The following is a 21428-nucleotide window of genomic DNA, read 5'->3' on the forward strand; positions in this document are numbered from 1 at the left end:
GACAGAAACCCATGCTTTGTTGCATATAGCACACATTTCCTTAGGTGAAATTCTACAAAAAATATTTAGAGGAAGGAGATTTTTCACGTTGACCTTTCCTAGTACAAGCAGTACTAGCTAAACGCTTCAATAAGCATCTTTTTTTTTTCCTACATGCATTCTTTAGAGATGAGTGAAGTTTCCACATGGAAGCATTTAGAGAGACAAAACAAAATAATAAAAAGGCCTAGCATTTTCCCGTTAAATTTCTTTTGCCAAGACACTCATCAGGATAACATCGCTGACTGAATCGCGTTATACAACTTGGGCAGGGAATAAACTCTTCTTTGCAGCTGGGGTTTTTGTGAAGAGGGTCTCAGAACCTCCTTTCCAGCGCTTGCTTCCCTCGTGCGTACACTTTGTAACAGGCAATTTCATTTAGAACTAAACTAATTTTGATGGATGTGTTCATGCTTCTTTAAGCCTATGTCCTGTTCAACCACCAACTCCTTTCAGTGCAGGGGCTGTTTTTTTCTCCTCCATACAGCTTCAACGTACCATTGTGGCCCATCATCGAAATATAACAGCTGTGAGGGTACTAAAGAAAATACATGCCTTCTTTTTCCCCTCATCAAAATTTTAACTGACACCACAGAGGCCAAGGCTGCACCCACAGGAGAAAGCTAAACTTAAAGTAGTCCAAAGCAGGTGAACACATGTATTTCAATTTAAGCATGGCTTATTGTGGTTTAGCATAAATTATAAGTTTATTCCCAGCTGATCTTAAGCCTCACAGATAAAGACGTTTCTGATTAATAGGAAAAGCTAGACATCAACACAGGTTTTGATGCAGAGTGTAGTCTGACGTTCACTCTGCAGGCAGGTGGAAAGATTAAGAAGTGCCCACAGAGCAGCTCATGTGCAAAGAGGCCATGGATCGTCATGCTCTCAGCATGCTGGTAGAGGTCCTCTTGGGAGTGAGCTTAGCTGACTCATGCCAGCCCAAAGGGGCGACATTAGCTTTAACAGGACGGTTTTGTTAACCAGGGTAATTTTGACTGAAAGGGGGTTAGGAGTCATTCAGAGAAGCTGCTGGTCCCATCTGATGAGGACACAGTGACCTCTACAAAGAGTTACTTCTTCCAGCCAGATTTTGAAAATTCACATATTTCTGCAACTAAAGTACAGTTATTTTGTCATTTAGAAAAGCCCTTTGAGTACCATGTTTAGGCTGGAAGGGATGTATGAGGAAGCTTGTACTGCTGCAACCAGCCTTGTATTTATTCTGGACCCAACTGTGCTCGCTTTGAAGTCAGTTGCAGTGTTCCATAGATTTAACTAAGGTCCAGGTTTGCCTCACTTCTAGCCACTGAGGCTGGGTAAATGGGGGGATTCATAGAAGACCCACACCTTTGACGCTGCATTCACAAGCAGAAGACTGGGCTAGCTATGGCAGCATATGGAATATTTTTTCTGACAAGGAAACCATTGTATGGAAACCTCAGCAGCTGGCATTTTCCAACAGTCAGGGAATGAGGTGTTTGCTTAACATATTTCATTTCTGAAAATTTTTCCACAGGAATGATAACCTCTGAGCCCATGCTCTTTGGGAGCTTTGGCTGGAGCAAATCCCTCTTCCTGCAAAAGCTGTTATGGGCAGCAAATGTTCTTGCCAGCACAAGAAAAAGACATCATAGTGCAGTAGCTTCGGCAGCATGTTTTATCAGTAAAAATTAATCAAGTGGCCTAACACCACCATTAGGGAAAATTTTCTGTATAAACAGATGTTAATAATTAAGTGACAGATCAGAACTTTTTAATATATTGGAAACACCTTGTAAATGGTTAGAGTGAGTTTGTTTCATTTTCAGTGGAATAAGGGGGACTGTTGGGAGAGACATGTGAAGCTGATGGATTAAAGCCTGAGACAAATGAAGTCTCTCACTAGAGAGACTGCTTTTGATTCAAGCTGTGAATTTGCATGAGTATCTGTAAGAATATTTATCATTTTGTTAGAGAATGAGAAGGGTAGAAGCAGATGAGAGCAAGGCCCTTAATTTTTTTCAGAGTAGAGCTATGAACCTTGTCAACCTGACAAAAATCATTAAACCCACTGAATTTCACAACACTCCTGGGCAAAAATCTAAGACAGTGAGACTCACAAGAACAAGTACATGAAGAAATAATAATGGTTTCATGTGGATCATATATATTAGACACATGCATGAAGAAATTACGTGGCACAGATATAACAGTTTCTAAAATACCAAATAGGATGCCGACGTGCAATAGTGTTAGTCATGCTTTTGATAGGTCCCTTGTAAAAAAAGTGGCTCATGATTTTAAAAAAAACAAACAAACCGAAGAAACCACACAAAAACAAAACAAAAGAAACAAAACCAGCAAAAAAAAAAAAACAACAAAAAAACCCAGAGATCACCAGTTTTGGTATATTACTGTGTTCCTTTTTCTGCAGATATGTACAGTTATGTAGTCACAAGTCACACAAGTGGACATTCGAGGCATTAAATACTAACAAGTCATTCTCTTGTATTTTACGCAAGCATGAAACTCTAGCTCCAGCAATGTATTCATGTAGTTCCTTGACCTGCTATTTCTTCACCTTAATTCTATTTAATGCCTCGTAGGTGGTTGGTTCAAACAGGTGACAAAGCGTAATCTGAAAAGTGCCAATTTTTGTCACCCCAAACATAAAATTATGGAAGGCATTTTCAAAAGGAGGATACGTGAATATCTGAGTTACAGAGCTAGATGTAACTTGCACATTAAATTATTGATTCCCTTACAGTTTATTAAAATAGAGATGTTAACAGGAACTCCATATAAAGCCTGCTTCTGCTCACCTTCAGCAGCATTGCATCTGATGCTCCCACAGACAGGTTCACAGTGTAGTTGCTGCCAAAAAGGGACAAGGCCACTCTCTTCTTTCCACCCGTCACTTCCAGCCAGGCTTTCTCTGATCCTTGTTAGATCAGCTTAGCTGTAGCATGGATTCCTACCAGGAGGGTAGATCTAAGAGCTTTAAGATTTCCAGCTAAGGTTCTCCTCTATATCATTGTAACACATTTCAACTCGAAAGTACACTAACTGTTTACTGGTAAAGTAAATATTATGACACAATTTGACTATTTCTCTAGAGCAGAACGTAACTGCAGCCATTTTCCTTAAGAGTTTACAAGAGGAAAAGTATGCAGAACCATGCAGTATAACATACTATATTACATATGTTTATTGTATGTGTGCTGTATTATATACATACCTTTTAAGACTGGTTTTCAGTCAGCTCAGTTTAGGAAACCTAAACCCAGCCTGGAATTGGAACTGCTCCAGCATGCAGTTCCTAAGGTAAACACAGAAGCCACACGATGCAGCTGATCCAGAGAGGAAGACAAGGGTGTTTTCTCCAGTTAAAATCACAGGAAACCTACCAGCAAGTTTTAATATCTAATTTTATTTTTCAGTCTTTAAGGTTTTAATATCTAAATTGGTATTTAGCCAGGACAGAACCCCCAAACCTGGTGTTATGTATGCATTTTGAACCGAGGATTACTTTTACTCATATTAGCAGCTGTCATTCTGTATTAGGATTTCAAACCAAGTGTGTTTGAACCCACAAAATCATAGCAGCATTCCCTGCAAGGACTGCATTTTCCTAGTGCCTCTTCCAGACTTCAGTTCCAACCTCATACTTTTCCAAATGGATTTGAGCCATAACAGTGAGTGTAAGAGAGCAACCCCCCTTGGAAAGGAGAGGTATTGTCTATATTTAAGTGGTGTGAATCGAGACTCCTTTTTGATCAAGCATTGTTTATGTAGCATTCGATGTTTTAATATTTAACCTAAGCTTAGGGACAGGATATCTTGGCCATCAGCGTTATCCATTTAATCAAGGACAAATGTTCCTTTTGGAAGAAAATAAAGGAGAGTTGGCAAGAGAAAATAGCCTTGAATTGTCCTTAGGTGACTTGTGACCATACATGGATAAAAAGGGTGAGGATACTTCATTGGTAAAGACAACCAAGGACCCCCAAAGAGAGGAAAAGATGCACAGAAGAATCTGAAGCGGGGCCAAGAGGAGCGACTTAATGCCATTATACAGCCTATGTGGAGTAGAATGAATATGCATTAGATAAGCAGAACACATATGGACTTATTGTATAAATATAATGAGGTAACTGGCTTCGGGGTGCTTGATTTGTGGAAAACCACCGAGCACCCAGGCTTGCGCCACCCTGAAATAAATGATGTCACTCCTGAGTGTGTGATTATTGGCTCAACACACACCGGGCGACGAATCCGCTTTACAGCCAGCAGCAGCACACCAACCAGAATCGAGTGATGGAAACTGGTATGTTAATTCAATACAACACCCACACCCCTGATTTCACAGGTGCTGTCTTCTTCCTTTTTCCATATCCATTTTTCAGCATTTCATTTCCATCACTAAATTATTCCAGAATTTGTGATAGACCATCCAAACTGTGTTATCAAAGGGCACCTGCCTTTAGCACACAGGATTTTTGCTGAAACAATCTTCTTGCACATAATTCGCATTTTTTCCAAAACAATCATGCTGTGAGGTTTGCTCTGTGGGGCTGTCTATCTGAATGTCTTCCACTGTTACTAAATTCATTCAAATTAAAGTAAGAGCTAATTCTACACTCCAGGCTGTACAAGTTATGCAGTGCTGAGTGTGCATTTGTATGTAAACCATTACCCTTCACATGCAGCAGACTATAGTCTTGAAATAAACCATTTCATCAAGGAGTAACAGAAGGAAATGCTTTAGTTTCCATTTCATATTAACACAAACTTGTCATTAAACTCTTAAAGTGTTACAGCTGGATAGCTCGGAGTTTTACTGCTTGGTGGACGTAGCCCAGCTTACTTTGGTGGACTGACACCTTGCAACACACGCTCATACAAGTCACTAGTTCAGCCCTTTGCAGGTCAGATTTTCTACAGTTTGCTTAGATCATCTGCTTTGGGTTGTACCTTGTGCAAAACTGAATTCTGAACTCCAGTTAACATCTAATTCCAAGTAATAGCATTGGATAATAGGCAAAAGATCTCACAGAAACAGACTGAGCTGGCCCAGGCATGCAAACCCCACCTACACCTGCAGAGTTTAAGCTCTCTATACAGGAAAATAAATATTTGCTAGTATTTAAGTACTTCTGAATGCAATTCAATTGGGTGACTGGTGAACCCGTCTGAATGGGTTCTGGATCAGCCATTTATCCCTACCTGTCAAGTGTGGCAGTTTGCAATACCATTTTGAACTCTGCTTCATTACTGTAAATTACTTTACAGCCCCACAGAGTTTCTGGGTGGAACTCATTATGACAAACAGAGATACCTACCTCTTTTTTTCCCCTCTGTCTCCAGGAAATGGAGGGCGAAGCAGCTCAGGCAATCCGACACTCACCAGTATCACAGAGAGTTTTCAAATCAGGTCAATAATCGACCAGAGGATTTTCTCCTCTTGGGCAGAAGAAAAGCAAGGTTCTCTGATAAATTCACAGGAAGCTGAAGAGACTTACTCAACCATATTTCAACAGCACATTTCAAAATATTACCTTTGCGTTTTCAACCGAAGGATGTTTGGCTTGCAGCAGAATTTCTGAGAAGATATAAACCAAATAGAAGTGAAGACAGTTTTTCCACCATTCCCTGTACTCCATTATAGTCTGCACAAGGCAGGGGGTTTGTACTAAGCTGGCAGCAGGTAACTCCGGGGATATAACAGCTATGGTTCCCTATAAGCTGTGTTAGATTCATACTGTTTAGTACTCGTCTTGCAGTTATTTTCAATAACAAGGTATTGCACTGCTTTTCCTATGACTCAAGCACTACCAGTTTCCTGGGGACTTCCTAGACTGCAAATGCAGGTTAAAATATGAAAGACTTTCATTATAACTCGCGTGTAAACTGAGAAAGCATGAGCTATTACAAGTACCTACTCCTACGATACCAGAGACTTAACAATCCTGTGTTTACAGACACCCCGCTCCTTATTTCTGGACATTTAGAAGAAAAATATTATTATCGCACAAATTTTAACAAATTATTAACAAAAGGAAAAGTTCCAATGGTTTGTGAAGCCATGTAAGTGACATCTTGCCCTCTTAACTGACCTTGATTTCCATATGTGGCAGGTGAATTATTAAGAGAAGTCATCATTATGGGGTTAACTAAAAGGTTTTATTAAACTATGATTGAATGACGATTAAACAGTTATTAAACAATAATTAAAGGGCAGTGAAGCACTCTACTACTTACTACACTTCTAATATTTAAGCAAACTTATATATAGTATGCTTTCGATCTAATATAAAAGTTGCTTGCCTCGCTGTAGATATCAGATGCCGGGTAAGGGATCTCTCAACCTTGAGGAGTGACCTTGAGAGCCGTCCCCGCTCAAGGGGAGATCACCGCCGTGCAGCCCGCTGCCGTGCAGGAGAGCTCAAGGGGCTCTGGGGGCTACAGATATTTGTAGCGTAAAGCGATTGACTCGTAGTGAAACTCCCCTTTGGAGTACGTGCAGGTGTGCAGCCATAGCCGTTTTAATTTCCTCTGGTCCCCGCTCGGGCTGGTACTGTTAGCTCCTCATAAGACATGACCTAAATTCCTTAGGTTCCTGAGAAGATACAGCTCAGCACAGTTTCTCAAGGTTCACACAGCAGGGCTGGCTTCAGCCGGGCCTGTTTGTCGGTGAGGCCCGAAGCGACGCACCGCTAACTCAGAGTGGGTGCACCCGTCACACTCCACCCCGTGACTACAGTCAATTCACTCTACTTCACAGAGTGGTGGTACGGTCACCTCTTGCCTCTGTGCTACAAATAGGAGGCGGTAATGGCATCGTGTTGTCTACTGGAGGATTAAGCGATAGAAAATTTAAAAGGGTTAATTATAAGACAATTTCACATGATCAGTAGCAAGTGTGTTTTACAATGAGATACACTGACTGGGCCAAAAACCAAATTCAAATCTGTAAAAAGACAGTAATAACAATACAAATCACCTCAACAGCAAACATTATTATCACGGGATGCAACATGGTGTTTGATACACCTGTTACCGTTGGAGACCATCCAAATAGGGTTTCCACAAGTGGTGTTCCCCATCCTTCCGCACTTTTTCTGGTATATGATGTATTTCTTCTCTATCACGATGTACAGTTATTAATGTGTTTTTGCTTTGTTGTTGTGTCTTTTGTAATAAGGCTTGTACATGTCTATGTTCCAGTAGCTTGTGAAGTAGCTTCAGTTCATTCCAGTGGAGGGAGGTAAAAGGTCTCGATACAGTGTGTAATTTTGCTTTAACAGCACGACTGAGGTCACTGGGGCTGTGTAATTAAAGTCACATCCAGTAATGTTTACAAAGTTACAGACACAGATATTTGATTGATTGGATACATTACGGGTAATATTTCTATCAAGTGGGACCTCCCACTATTCCTGGACTTCCATGGATTTTAAACATACATGGTGCAGGATGTACTGCAGTTACCGTACTGATTAGCGCAAATAAAAGAAGTGAGTCAGGCTTGTCAAGGTGTAAACCGAATCTGGTTCATGTTGGTGATGATTACGACTCAAGGAGGATTAGTACTCCTCAGATGACCAATCCGATCTCCAAGGGTGGCATGCTGATATTTTCCTGGGTATTGCTCCTGAAAGGAAAGACAAAACAAGTCTCGGTGGGGTGTTTCCGGACGGGTTACCCCTTTTAGTTAGTAACTAGGATATACCCACCTAGCACTAATACGATGTTTAGCTCCACTGAGCTATCGTGGGTAAATGCTTATAGCCCTGAGGAAGTCTATTAAAAGTAAATTGTATCCCGTCCTAGGTAAAAGCTAATTTTCCTCTATCCTGCTCCTGCAGCAGCACCATAAAGAACATAACTTTACATCTAGGATCGCCATCCAGCGGGGAGTGGCAGCCTGGGTGGGGGGGAGGGGGGAAGGGGGGGTTAATGCAGCAATGGTCGGGATGGGGGCCGTAAGAGGAGCCGGGTTTGCATTTAACTTTCTATAGTCTATGGTTAGGCGCCAGCTCCCGTCTGTTTTTTTAAACTGGCCACACTGGGGAAATAATATGAAGAGCGCGTTCGGGAGGTAATGTGTCTTTTTCGTAGGTCAGCGATGATCTCTGCAATACCCGTCCGGGCAGCGCAAGAGGTGGGGTGCTGAGGGACATGGGTCGTTCTGGAGCCAGGCAGCGTGGGTGCAGCTCGCAGCAAGCGAACTACCCCAGTTCACGGACACCCGTGGGTAGCTGCCGATTTTTGCTCAGCTAACCAAGGATACTCTGAGCGGCCAAAAGACAAAACACTACTGTCCAGCAATTTCCAAACTTGTCCTTGTAATACATCAAAGCCTAAGACATTTTCTCTCCCTGAAACTACCCCTAATTGGTGTCTTGATGTCCATTCCTCCTCTGGCAAGAAAAAGTTTACTTTAGCTAGCAGCAAGTTTTACTTATGCCGGTAAATCCTGTTATTTTAACCCCTGTCAGCTGCTTTAATGTGAGTTCTTTGGGCACCCAAACTTGAGGTTATTGAAATTTGTCACTTAAAAAGGTTACTAGCTGTCTCTGTGGGCTGACTGGGTTATAAATGTGAGGGCCGTCTGTGTTATCCCAGTGGTAAGCTTCAATGCTCTGGACAGGCAGCCCAAGCTGCTGTCTGGGACTTACTCATTTTTTGGTTTCAAGATTTGCAATTCCTCCTTAAAAGGGCTGAAAGGGTTATTCACAAGGACTTTGAGGGTGGGTGGCTGTTTGGTTTGTTCCGGATTCCCTGATATCCTTTGTTTTTCAAAAGCCCGGACCAGACTAAGTACAATCTCAGTCGGTTGGCCCCGTATGGCTACCCGAGGTATGCCTAGTGCTAAGGCTTTTCTCCACAGTCCATTATGCCTTTTTTGGGGGTCCACTACCTCAACAGGGAGTTTATGAGATTGGGGAAGGTGCCGGGGATTCTGACGAGTCTGCTTTACTTGCCAGATCCGTCTGTTGTCTGCTTCAGCTCGGGACCGCCCAGCTGGTGTCAGTTTGTCCCACCGTATCTCCCGACCACGACTGACAATGCCATGCATCAGTTCTGCCCATGTCGGGATGGGTCGGAGGCTCTTCTGACCCTCCTGAGTGTTATGCTCTATGCTTTGTCTTATTTCATGGCTTTTTGCAATGAGGTATTGCTTTAAGACAGCAGGGGCTCCCTTTATCAGCGGTCTCATGGCTTGGGGATTTACAGGGGCAGCGATAGGGTAATTACCATGTGCACCCCTGTCGTTCATAGCCTGGAGGCAGGCTGCTTTTGTAACGGCAGCAGAAACTTCACTTAAAGATCTTATTGGTATAGCAGCGGGCTCCCCCCTATCCCGAGGGTCTTTGCCCCCTGCCCAATAAGCCACTCGTCGTGTGATAGAGTGTGGCTCGGTGTTAGGGTCTGGCCCCTCATTCAAGAACACGCCTGGTCCCCAAAAGCCAGCCGCTACACCTTGATCTAACATAATGCGGTCTCCTCCAGTTAAGGAGACACGCCACAGATATTCAGTCTCGCTCTCACCAGTCTTCCGCCCATATTTTTCTTGCAAATTGGCCAGAGGAAGGGGGTCCCATGGAATGGTCCTTGTGGTATTTCTCCGTTTGCCCCCTTGGGGTCCAGCAGATACCTTGGTTTTGGTAATAGGGCCTACCTTAAATTCTGATTCATCTAATTCACTCTCCTTGCTAAATTCTTCATCGGGGTCCTCCCAGATATTTCCATCCCAATCTTCCGGGGACACGGTTACCTTACAGATTTTTACAGGATCTGGGGGGTTGGAGGCCTGAGTTATCATGAGTTCTAGTTTATCCTCTGCCTTCCTGCATTTTTCTTTTTCCTCCCCCAGTTCTTTCATCAATTGTTCTATCTGCAGAGATAACAGGATTTCTTGTTGCTTTCTTTGTTCAGCCTCCTCTTGTAACATTTGCATTTCCCTCTCTTTGCATTCCTTATACTGACAGATTGCTTCCAAACACGTTCCCAACATTTTGCATATTATTGCCTTTTCTTTACCATCTTTCATTTTCCCCCTTGCAAGGTTTAACTGTTCCTCTACCTTATCCCAATTATCCCATTTTTTGCACTCCCAATCTTCTGAAAACTTCAGCGAAGGGCTAACTCTCTGCCTCCGTAAGTAGTCAGTGATTGAACCTGCCATCCTGCTGACTATGCTGGGTTTTGTCTCAGGTGAATTATTAAGAGAAGTCATTGTTGTGGGGTTAACCAAAAGGTTTTATTAAAAAAAATTATTAAACGGTGATTAAAGGATAATTATTAAATGTTAATTAAACAGTAATCAAACTGTAATTAAATAGCAGTCACACACTCTACTGTCATGGGGGAGATTTAGACTGCTTAAAGAACCACAGCCAAAGGTAGCAGCAAAGGTGGTTTTATTGAGGTAAGATGTTGTAAAAGTGAGGCTTAACAAAGTCTGATGGCAAGGTTCAATCTATTACTTACTGCGCAGAGGATATAATAATGGTTCAAAGTTACCGATACAAGATCTTAATGCCCTGCAATACAAGGTTAAGGTGCAATGTCGGTCACTTACCGAAGATCTGCAGTTGGTAAGGAGGTGTCTCAACTTTGAGGAGTAACCTTGAGAGGTGTCCCAACTCAGGGGGAGATCGCTGCCATGCAGCCAGCTGCTTAGCAGGGAGAGCTGAAAAAAAGGCTCACTCAAGCTGTCATATTTATGGAATAAAGTGGTTGGCTCGTAGTCAAATTACATGTGATGGAAAAGGTATGCATGAGAGTCCTTGTACACACAGCTTTCTTTGTTCCTTGACAAATGAGTCTTGGAAGAACCAGATGCTATTCATGTGTTAATCGCATGGTCGGTGTTCTGGTTTCCACGCTCACATACATCAAAGGTCACCGTGTCACCCTGCTCCTGTGCAGGTTTTCAAAGAACAGGTTGGAACCAGAGAAGGCAGTGGCCCACTCACAGCCTAGACCTTTACCTCCTCTGGGGCCTGACCCAACCTACCACTAGTTTGGTCAGGGCGTCGAGTGCATCCGTCACATCTCGTACTTACTACACTTCTAATAATTAAGCAAACTTGTATACAGTATGCTTTAGATCTAACATAAAATGTTGCTTACCTTGCTGTAGATATCAGATGCCGGGTAAGGGATCTCTCAACCTTGAGGAGTGACCTTGAGAGCCGTCCCCGCTCAAGGGGAGATCACCCCTGTGCAGCCCGCTGCCGTGCAGGAGAGCTCAAGGGGCTCTGGGGGCTACAGATATTTGTAGCGTAAAGTGATTGACTTGTAGTGAAACTCCCCTTTGGTGTTGTTGCGTTAATAGGTGAAGAAATTTGGCAGAAAATAAACTCCCTTGTGGTCCAGCTGGTCCTCAGTTGTCAGAGGGGCGGCTGGGCTTGGATTCTGAGTGATGCCCGATTCAGCACTGTCAGTCCAGTTGTGTTCAATAGACTGAACTCTCACGATTACAGGTTCACTAATGGTATGATCACTCTTAGCCTAGTTGTGCTCAATGACTCTTCACGGCCAGCTTCACTAATAGTGCAGCTTATTGAAGCAACAGGAATACAGGTTCTTATTGGATTGACGGTGGTAAATACACTGTCTGCAAAACACGTGCAAGTACAAAGTGCTGAAATACAAAATAACAAGCTTGTTCTCTAAATTTCCCAGGGAATCACTTGGTATAACTCAGTTTGAGCCTTACCCAATAGGCGTCTCTATGGGGGGGAAGAGACGTTCAGCCCGTTGACTGATCCGGTAGTCTGCAATGATATCTTCCCTAATATACCTCTTTCTTCAGGTCATTTTAAACTACTTTATGTTTAGGTGGAGCTTGAGTGACTCTAGTCATACATACCTTTGTTACTGATTGGTGTAGAAACTCCTCGCTTTGATTTAAAGGTATAGACAAAAAGAAATTCAGAGCGCACGCTCAGTGAGGGGTGGTCGTACCTTGGAGGCGGGCAACTTTGGGATGGAGGTGTGTGTTTGGTATTATAATGAGGTTATAATGAGCAAAGTTCATCCACAGGGCACGATTTTGCAATTGTACTGTGCTGGCCAGGGCACGGTTCCATGATTCCATCTAGTTTGCAGACCTGCAGTGATTTATGGATGAGCTTGGCTGCAGAGCCTTCACTCCACTCCCTCCTCCAATTATCCCTCCTAGAGCTAAGTACACCGAGCTCCCCCAGTGTGTGCCAACATCTAAGACTGCAGGTGGTGTTGCTTAGGGAGCGATCACTGAACCGATTTTCAGCATGCCAACTGTATTTCACCCTGGAAGTTAACTTTTATGAAATGTGGATATAACTTTAGCCTCAATAATTTCACCCCCAGTAATTATTCCACAGGTGTACATGCAGGTGTGCAGCCACAGCCGTTTTAATTTCCTCTGGTCCCAGCTCGGGCTGGTACTGTTGGCTCCTCATAAGACATGACCTAAATTCCTTAGGTTCCTGAGAAGATACAGCTCAGCACAGTTTCTCAAGGTTCACACAGCAGGGCTGGCTTCAGCCGGGCCTGTTTGTCGGTGAGGCCCGAAGCACCGCACCGCTAACTCAGAGTGGGTGCACCCGTCACACCACACAGTTTGGGAAGCAACTTTGAAAAACAAATATCTGAATTCTTATATCCCCCTGCCTCCTATGTAACTCTTCCATGCTCTTGTCATGCAGCAATCTTTCTATGATTACCTCCTCCTCATTTTGTCATCACTTTGTGCTTCTAAGCAAAAAAGAAGATGGGATTTGGAGTCATTCACTCACAAAGCTGTTTAGCCTTGATTCTGGCTTTGACACCTTAGAGCTCCTCCTGCCAGGCCATGCATCCACAGCTTTTCACCTTTACTGTGCTATTCACTAGGCCTGAACCCTCTCCCATATCTTCTGCTCTTCTCACCTTTAAATCCTACGTTAGGATACACCATATTGAACTGTCCTTCTATTCCCTCCTCTACTCTATGCCCCTCTTTCTTATTTGTGTGGTAGTTTTGTGGGGAAAGGAGTGTCTACAGCTTATTCGTGTAGCAAGTATGGCAAAACAATCATGGAGCTGAAAAGATGACTACTCAGTGGACATCAAGATCTGGGTAATTTTGGCTCACTCTAGGCCTAGTATGTGACTTCAGCCTGTCTGTGCTTCAGGTTTCCTTAAAATTGGAGATAAATACCACTCCTCTATCCTCAGTATGAGGATAAAAACCAACTACGTAAAGATAAATATCCTACACACACAATCTTCTTTGTAATTATTAGTCAAAATTGAAAGGCTTAATAAAAAAATTCCCAAGACTACCTAAACACAGTTCAAACTACTTAAAAATGTAACTTGACAGACCTTCTGATCACTGAATCGAATGCCCGCGGGGGTCATCCGTGTGCAGCAAGCTCTGGGGGCTTCTTCACCTCAGTGATGCCATGGGTCCGCACCTCCTCAGACCATGCCTCCATCTGCAGCAGCATCCTGCTGTGGCAAAACACTTTGGGGAATAACTCTTGGAACTTACTAAACTGGGTCTCCTACGTAGAAGTAGCATAATCTCAGGCCTCAGCCCTGACTCCCTGAGGAGCCTTTCCCACATTCAGGGAAAACCATGTCATTCAAGCCATCTTTAGCACAAATGATCTTTTACCCAAGATTGCTCAAAATACTCTGCAACCATTAAGAAAAGCGAGCACTGAAAGATTTCCTTTCATAGGTGTCCCAGCCCCCAGGTTAACACCCTAACCACAGACTAGGGACCAGATCCCAAAAGACCTGGATGACACAGTATTTAACTGAAAATGAATAAAATTGGGTTATTGTCTTGGTATTGACAGTAATGAGGCAGTATTTGCATAAAGGAAAGGAGGTAAATTCAGATCTAAAGTTAGAGAGTTTTTCCGACAAGCACTGCCTACTTAGCCGATACTTTGCATCAGCACATACTTCTTCCCTTGCCTTTAAATTGCAGGGACCGAGAGTCTCCTGGTGGCGAGCGAGCAGTGCGGCCGTGCAGCATCGCATGGGTCCATTCTGCAGCTTCACCCAGGATCCCAACAGTGTCCTCTCTCCGCAGGTCTGCGCAGGGAGCCAGGGGAACACGTGCAAAACGCGGGCTCAGGTGTGATCATGATTCACCCTTGCCAAGGAATTCTCCTCTTTCCTTCTCTCTCCAACTCAGCCACTCCTAGATGGTTACAGCTGGTGTCAAGCACTTTGTTTGTTTGCTTTGTTTTGCACCCCTCACCTTTAAGTCCTGCAAACCTCCTTTGACTGAAGCTGTAAAGGAGGGAGACTCATTATACCCTGGACTAGACCTGCATTTTCATATTCAGGAGCAATATGAAAAAAACGACTTTGTTGACTTTTACAAAGCAGCTGTCATAAGCAAAACCTATTATCTGAGGTGGCTCAAAGCACAAAGGAATGACAGCTCAGATACGGACCTTCAGCCTATTAAAATACATTATGTGGTGAGTCAGAGCCTTTTCCTGGAGACAGGGAAAGGCATTTTATCTTTTCTTTAAATAGTTGTGCTATTTCACCTCCACAGTATTCAACACCCAGAAATATGAGCCACTGGCGTTCCCTCATTCTTCAATTTTAATTTAATCCTACATCAGGGAATGAAAAATGTATTAAGAGAAAATACTGTACATGATGCTCAAATGTAAATAGAGCTGAATTACGCAAATGTCAAAGTTTAAAGTTTAGTTGCAGATTGTGGCTAGTTGGTTTTGTTTGCTTGTTTAATCTCGACTGCGTTAATCAAATTGCTGGGATTTCACAACATTGAAGTATCCCAGGAAGATACGTGCCCACAATAATTCGTTTTATCTTATAGTTACACATAGATTTGCCGGCAGAGGGAGTCCTTTTACTGCCTACCAAAACTTCATCGAAGTGAATATTCACAGAGGTTTCAAATAATGACTGTGTCCCTGCTGTGCAACTATCATTGCACTAATAGCCAGAATGAAAAAGGTTTGCAAAATAAAGTCACCTCAGGGTATTTAGCAGATCAAAACATGGGGTAATATCAGCCATCCAATCACTAGAAGTGCACTGGAGAATTCAAGTGGCCGTTTGTGTCATTACAGCAATTATATCTATGGGCACAGCTATGAAACGTCTAAGAGACTAATTACTTTTAAACACATTGAGAAGAATTATGTCAGATAACTATGTAGTTCCCCTCTGTTGGCAGATCAATGTTTAACTGTAAACTCATTCGAGTTCTTTCCTGATGTTATAGTCAGAGCTTGTCAACCAGCAGCTCCTCAGTTAACCCCTGCTGCGGTCTGGGGGGAAAAAAATTTAAAAAATCTTTCTTCTACATTGTAATTTTATTAAAATATTGCGCAATTTGAGTCACAACCAAACTAACTTGTATACGGTAAGACCTTCCCAACTTCACTTGGTCTTTCATCACAATATGAACCAAACTTTCTTTTGAACTATGAAAATGTGAATTTAGTATTTTGGAGCTATTGTTTGCATCGTTACTGTTTCTGCTGCTTACCCTCTACATGAAGTGGCCAGTTCCCTTCTGACTTGGTGGGAGGATTTCAACAGTTGATCTAATGGTGGTATGAATCATGTTCCGGATTAGCTTGGACTCAGCGTCTTAGTGCACTGAAGGAGGACAAAAATAAGCAGAAATAGCATTTATACTTACTACACCAAAGTAAATTCTTTACAACTATGATATATTGGCAGGGCTGGCTGAGTTCTGTGGAAATACCAAGTAACCAAACCAAGTATGGAGGATCAATCATGTTTATTTGCCTAGAGGTATGGTGACTTATTAGCAGTATCATAAGGACTAAAATATGATGCTATGGTCACATCTATGTGACGGTACCTCCTCCCTTCTCACAGAAATTGCCGGCTTTATGGCAGTTCAGTGTTCATGAAGCAACTCCTAAACCTCCGGTTTTTTTCAGTTTGGCATATCACAGTGAGTCTTTAAAAAAAATAAAAGTAGAAATAAAACCAGCAAAGTAGTATTACCTGCATCCGTCCCCTCCCCTCCTCTCACTGGGACCTGGGTTTACACTGAGATTCCAGCAGCAGCCCTAACCCCAACCAATTCCCTTCTGAAATGAGTTCATGATGGGCAAACCAGTGCCAAGGAAGCTCGGCGCTGAAACAAAACTGAACCTAATTGTTGATGGGAGCCAAACAGGAGATTCTTTTCTCCTTCGCTTTCAGATGAGTAAAACTCTTCATTTTCTACTCCTTGTTAACACTGCAAACAGATCAGCTTTGCAAGTTTTGGACGTCTGGCCATTGTAGATAAACATTCCAACCTTTTAAGTGTTTACAGACTAAACTGCAGAGCTAAATGTTTATGTTGCACTGAATAACTTCAGCATTGTAGTTAACAGAAAGGCTGCTAGAGTAATATTGTTTCAATCAGTAGGTGAAGACACACACTACTGAAAGAACCAAAACTTTAATACTAGTCTGTCTGTAAATATTTAGCACATCTCTATGTAGTAGGCTTTATAGTTGGAATATATAAAACTTCCAAAGTTTACGTGGTTTCTAGCTTTAAATCTATTCCCAGGCCTTTTGAAAAGAACTAATTATAATTATTAGCTTATACGAAAACTAGAATGTAGCTTTTTGGGTTTCAAATAGTGTATTCCTCCCTTAATTCCAGTTTGATATGAAATAAAACCTTAGCCTTGTATTTTAAGAAACATGGCCTGAGATACCACTGGGAACAGGATTTGGATGCTATTGTTATACCTGCGCAGGCCAAGAGTGAAACGTCGCTTGGTTTTAAGGACACCTTGTGTTCATTCTGACAGGTGAAAAATTACATGGAGTGGAGAACTGGTCTGGTCGAGAAGAGGTAATTTCTGGAGCAAAATATCTGTTCTCAATCAAATCTCTCCTCTGTTTTAACTAACAATCTAGCTTTTGCCTGCTCAGGATAATTTGAATCATGTCTCTCCCTCCTTGGTATTTACATTTTTCTTACTCTTTGAGGACAGCAACAATATCTAATAGTGTGTAAATCTGAAAGTATGTCACCCACTCCAAAACACCGCTTTGCCTACAAACTGAAAACAAACTGGGCTATGATACTGCTTCTAAGAAAAAGAAAAACAATATGAAGAGAGTTGTACGGTGGCATCAGCTTGCAGGCTGTGTTATTCGTCGCTCAGCTTCTCATGTAAAAAATATTCCACATTAAAGCAATACAACGCAGGCGAGGATATTTCTTAACTTCTGTGGTTAACTTGTATGTTTCCATTTCACTGCGAGGTTCGAATGGATGTGTTTTCTGCAAGGTCAGGACAGTTTGCCCTGGATCGGCTCCTCTGGGGTTCATACCATTACACGTTTCCTGTTTTGCACATGACAACACAGTAAGCTTTTTCAAAGACACAAGCTGTACGTATAAGCCTTCTGAGCTGATTTACTACTGTACTATCGCAGCAGAGTCAGACAGTACAAAGCTGAAGGAAAGCACTCTTGACTGAAACCTTTGTCATTCAGAACCTGAACTCAGGCCCACAGCTGAAGCAAGCTGAATTCAAAGAGCATTTTAGTTTTCACAGAATCACAGATTGCTGGGGGTTGGCAGGGCCCTCTGGAGCTCATCCCGTCCTACCCCTGCTTGAGCAGGCACCCCCAGAGCAGGGGGCACAGGGCCGCGTCCAGGGAAGGGACTCCACAGCCTCTCTGGGCAGTGGTGTTTTGTCTTTTGCCCATTGCTTAGCCAGGGCGATTTTCACTGCGGCAGAGTAGCTCCCCCCGCACTTGTTGAGTCTGGTAATATGAAGTTACCACAGACTCAGTACAGACCCATCCTTTCTAACGAGCCCAGACGTATTCAGGCAGCATTTCCTGAACCAGCTGTAAAAAATTGGCATCACTATTCCTTTTCTACAAATTGCTTCACCTATGCTCAAAACAGCAGGCTGTTCCTCATCCCATACAATTTTCTGAAAGTTCTGAGTTATTTAGAGGTCAAACATGTCCAGTGATTTACCATAACACTGTTTCTCTGCTATGCTGCACATAAAGTAGTGTTTTCAAAGGAACTAACATCTTCAAGAGTCTTCCATTAATATGCCGTATTTTAAAAGGATTTTTTAAAGAGAGGGCAACACCAAAAGCATGGAAATTGTAGACAAGTGTAAAGGAAATGACTGCCAAGAAACACAGTTTTTGGGTTGTTTTCTTTTTTAATCTATTCAAGCAGAGATGCAATTTAGACATCCATCTGAAAGGCCTGATGGTGATCTATGAAACTGGTGCAGAGGAAAGGGCTGCAATTTTAAGGTGGTTTATATCAGCCAAGTGTCGCTGAAATTATACCTGAAGGCTTGGCATAGGTCTCGCTTTTTCCAAGACTGCTGGAATCACAGTTCAAACCAGGATGATCCATCCCTCATGCACATTTCTATTGCTGTCTGGCCACAGAGCATCCTTGGAGCATCTTAAAGGTTACAAAGAAATTGCCAGAAATTGTCAGGTTTGTCCCAATGTGGGACATGGTCTTGAAATATAGATGTTCTCTGAACATGAAACTGAATTATAAAGCAGGACTTTTGACTAACTGGTAGAATCTGAGAGTCCCCAAAATGGGGATCATCATGCATCTTTAGTAAAACTCTTTCCTATGAAAAAACTTGCAGTACGTAGGAGAAAACAGCAGGAGGGGATGAAGGCAGCCTTCATTTGTGGGCGCTGCAGCCCCTGCAGCCAGCGGGGAGTTTTTGCATTATTATCGCCCCAGAGGAAGCTCTGTATTGGAGGCGCCTGGCTTTCCCGCTCCTGTGATCAGAACAGGAGGACCTAGACAAAGCTAAGCCAGAAACAGTGCATCGTCCTGCAGGACATTGTTCTCTAAACGTAACATTTGGGAAATTGATTCAAAGCAAGAATTTAAGAAAATATATAGAAACATCATCATTTCCTTCTGGTGTTTCCAAGGATCCTGGCAACAGGGTATGTCATTAGCCTGTATCCAGCTTCAAAGATGGACCATCTCACTTCACATGCAATGAAAAACAGCTACAGGGAACAACCTGATGCCTGCTTGAATCCCTCAGCGAGCTCTGCGCAGGCGGATCCATAAACAGGGTGCAGGGGCTGCTTGCATGAAATTCAGTACAGGACTGGAACTGAATTCTCTGTTCTGACAGCTGTTTGGTAGCGTGCAACACCCTAACTGGTGAGCTCAGATGAATCCCCAACAGGCACATGCTCACCTCTTAAAATAGTACATTCTGGCAATAGATCGTAAAAAGACCACAAATACACATGCTATAAAACCTAATTACTATCACAGCCCACATCATGGCCTGCCATTGCCTATGATGCATAGCAAAGGAAGGTTTTACTCTCCAGGACTCTGACAGCTCAGCATGGTGACTTTCCACCCCTGCAGTACACTGAAGAAATATATCAGAGGAGAGATTTTTATCTATTCTTCTGTAGCAAAATATTTTTACAGGAGTGACATCATAGATGCTAGACATGGGGAAGAAATATCGTTGATTCGTCTAGCTGTATTCCATGCCAAAGCAGGACTGATCCCAACTGTACATTTACTCATGCTCCAGCCAAACTACCGTTGTATCAGAAAAAGCAGTTCCACTGACTCCATCTTTGCAGTCTAATAGAGTTCACCATCAGCAGAGTAGAAAAGTTTCCCTTTCCCGACTACAGCCTGTTAGTCTCTATTATACCACCATTTCATTACTCACTTCACTCACCAATGGCTGCGTACATCAAGTATGCGCTGGCGTTAACCTTGAATTCTCTGCAGGGAGACATCGACTCTTTGAGGGTTTGGAAAAACTAAATTCCCTGTCCATGGCTCTACTAGCGTACTATGTGAAGTGCTAATTGGGTGCTTAATCTTTCCTCTGCATATATTTTCTAGACTGTCCATATTATCCAAATATAATAACTGGGTACTGAATATCAATTCAGTGTTATTCACCATATTGATCGCTGCATTCTACACCTAAAACCCCAAGCTTGCATCATATGTATTTCATTGCCAGAACATTGAATAAACCTATCTAAGCTATGACATTATTGCCACCCTCCTGTATTTTTTCATTTCTATCCTTCCATTAAAGAATGACAGCGTATAAGCTGCAATGATCTATGGCAAATACAATTTGTTCCTTTCTTACCGAGGCATCTTATCTCCACAGTTATTTCTCAGCCCATTCTAACATTTGCAGTTTCCTCTCAATCTGGTATTATCTGAATATTTACTAATATTCTGCTCCTGTTTTCTTTTACAGTAGGCTCATGATGTACTTTCAATTCATGTTTCTAAGAATCACTAGTTCATCTATGTACGCTAGATTAAAAAACAGAATAAGCATTTGTTCAGTGTTATCTCCCACTATACTTTGCATTTGCAATCTGTTGCTTCTAACCCCGAGTTCAACTCTATATTTATTATACTCCAGGCTTTTAAAATTTGTTTGAAGCTTATCAATTGAACTCTACAGTCCTAGTAGTGGAAGCTTAAGAAACCATTTACTTACCATCTGTGTCAAATTAGACTCTCGCTTCTAACTATATGATCAGAAATAGAAGAGTTGAGCAAGTTCATTTTTTAAATTGTTTTTTCCAGGATCCTGGGGGGAAAGGCTTTAGTAGTGCAGCCAGGATACTAGATACAAGTTATTACCAGGAAAGACTTACTCTCTTTACTGATATATAAGGAGTAAGACACTATTTATTTTTAAAGCAACCTAGTATTCATATTAGATACTAATGTCTAACAGGTAACAATAGAGTAACATTACCAAATCACACAAAACCCAAGCTGAGTTGTGTGGGCAAGAGGACTTGCTTCAGAATATTCCGCAGAATGATTCCTGATGTTTTTGAAGAAAGTTTACATTCAAAATCCACTTGGATTTCTAGTCAGGAAAGGCCCAGTGAAGTAGGTGAGATTTCCCCTCAAGATAACCCTTTAACAGCTCTCCCTTGGACACGGGAGGGATAGGAATAGAGTGGCAGAGAATGCAGGCTTAGAAAAGAGAAAATAGCAGCTGCTACTAAAACGGTGATGTGTTTCTGCTTGTAAGACAGATTGAAAGTTGCAAGGCAGTAAGTAGTAAGCACTATTAACTTAAAAACAACAACAACAAAAAAAACAAATCCAAAAACCAAACCCTCTAATTCAGTGCCTAATTCAGTGTGTGTAATTTTAACCTCTGCTGAATGACCAGCTGAACACAAAGAAACAAGGACAAGCTAAAGAGAAGTCACAGAAGATTTAGGTGGGATTTTGAACAAGGTTCTAACTCTACTCCCAAAGTCAAGTGAGCTCTTACTAATCCTATCCTTAATAAATTATCATTTAAATTGACACGGCTACTGATCCTATTACTGGTTAGGTA

General features: G+C 42.3%; 1 protein-coding gene and 1 long non-coding RNA gene across 6 annotated transcripts in view; both read right to left on the minus strand.

Moving 5' to 3' along the window:
- Positions 1 to 6182: 6182 nt before the first annotated feature.
- LOC135315618 (uncharacterized) lies at positions 6183 to 14656 on the minus strand. 4 transcript variants are annotated; one of them, XR_010375101.1, is made up of 4 exons: positions 11753 to 14656; positions 11164 to 11677; positions 10610 to 10720; positions 6183 to 7675 (listed from the first exon to the last, which is right to left on the minus strand). XR_010375101.1 is itself a non-coding variant. In XM_064464887.1 (3 exons), exon 3 carries the CDS (start codon positions 10262 to 10264, stop codon positions 8699 to 8701), a length of 1566 nt encoding a protein of 521 aa, XP_064320957.1. In that variant the 5' UTR covers positions 10265 to 10720; positions 11164 to 11650; positions 11753 to 14651; the 3' UTR covers positions 6183 to 8698. The 4 variants fall into 4 exon arrangements, 3 of the variants coding, with proteins under 3 accessions (XP_064320957.1, XP_064320956.1, XP_064320958.1); XM_064464887.1 differs by having other exon boundaries at positions 6183 to 10720; positions 11164 to 11650; positions 11753 to 14651; XM_064464886.1 differs by having other exon boundaries at positions 6183 to 10720; positions 11753 to 14651.
- A 903-nt stretch (positions 14657 to 15559) lies between these two features.
- LOC135315619 (uncharacterized) overlaps positions 15560 to 21428 on the minus strand; it is a 30117-nt gene continuing 24248 nt past the window's right edge. For both annotated transcript variants that reach the window (XR_010375102.1, XR_010375103.1), the window contains exon 3: positions 15560 to 15666. This is a non-coding gene — a long non-coding RNA (uncharacterized LOC135315619). The remainder of the gene's footprint in view (positions 15667 to 21428) is intronic.

The sequence above is a fragment of the Phalacrocorax carbo genome, chromosome 13 (assembly GCF_963921805.1).
Source record: "Phalacrocorax carbo chromosome 13, bPhaCar2.1, whole genome shotgun sequence".
Taxonomy (NCBI): domain Eukaryota; kingdom Metazoa; phylum Chordata; class Aves; order Suliformes; family Phalacrocoracidae; genus Phalacrocorax; species Phalacrocorax carbo.

Bases quoted from the DNA above. Each gene is read 5' to 3' on its own strand.
- LOC135315618 (XM_064464887.1), bottom strand. From the start codon at position 10,264: ATGACTTCTCTTAATAATTCACCTGAGACAAAACCCAGCATAGTCAGC.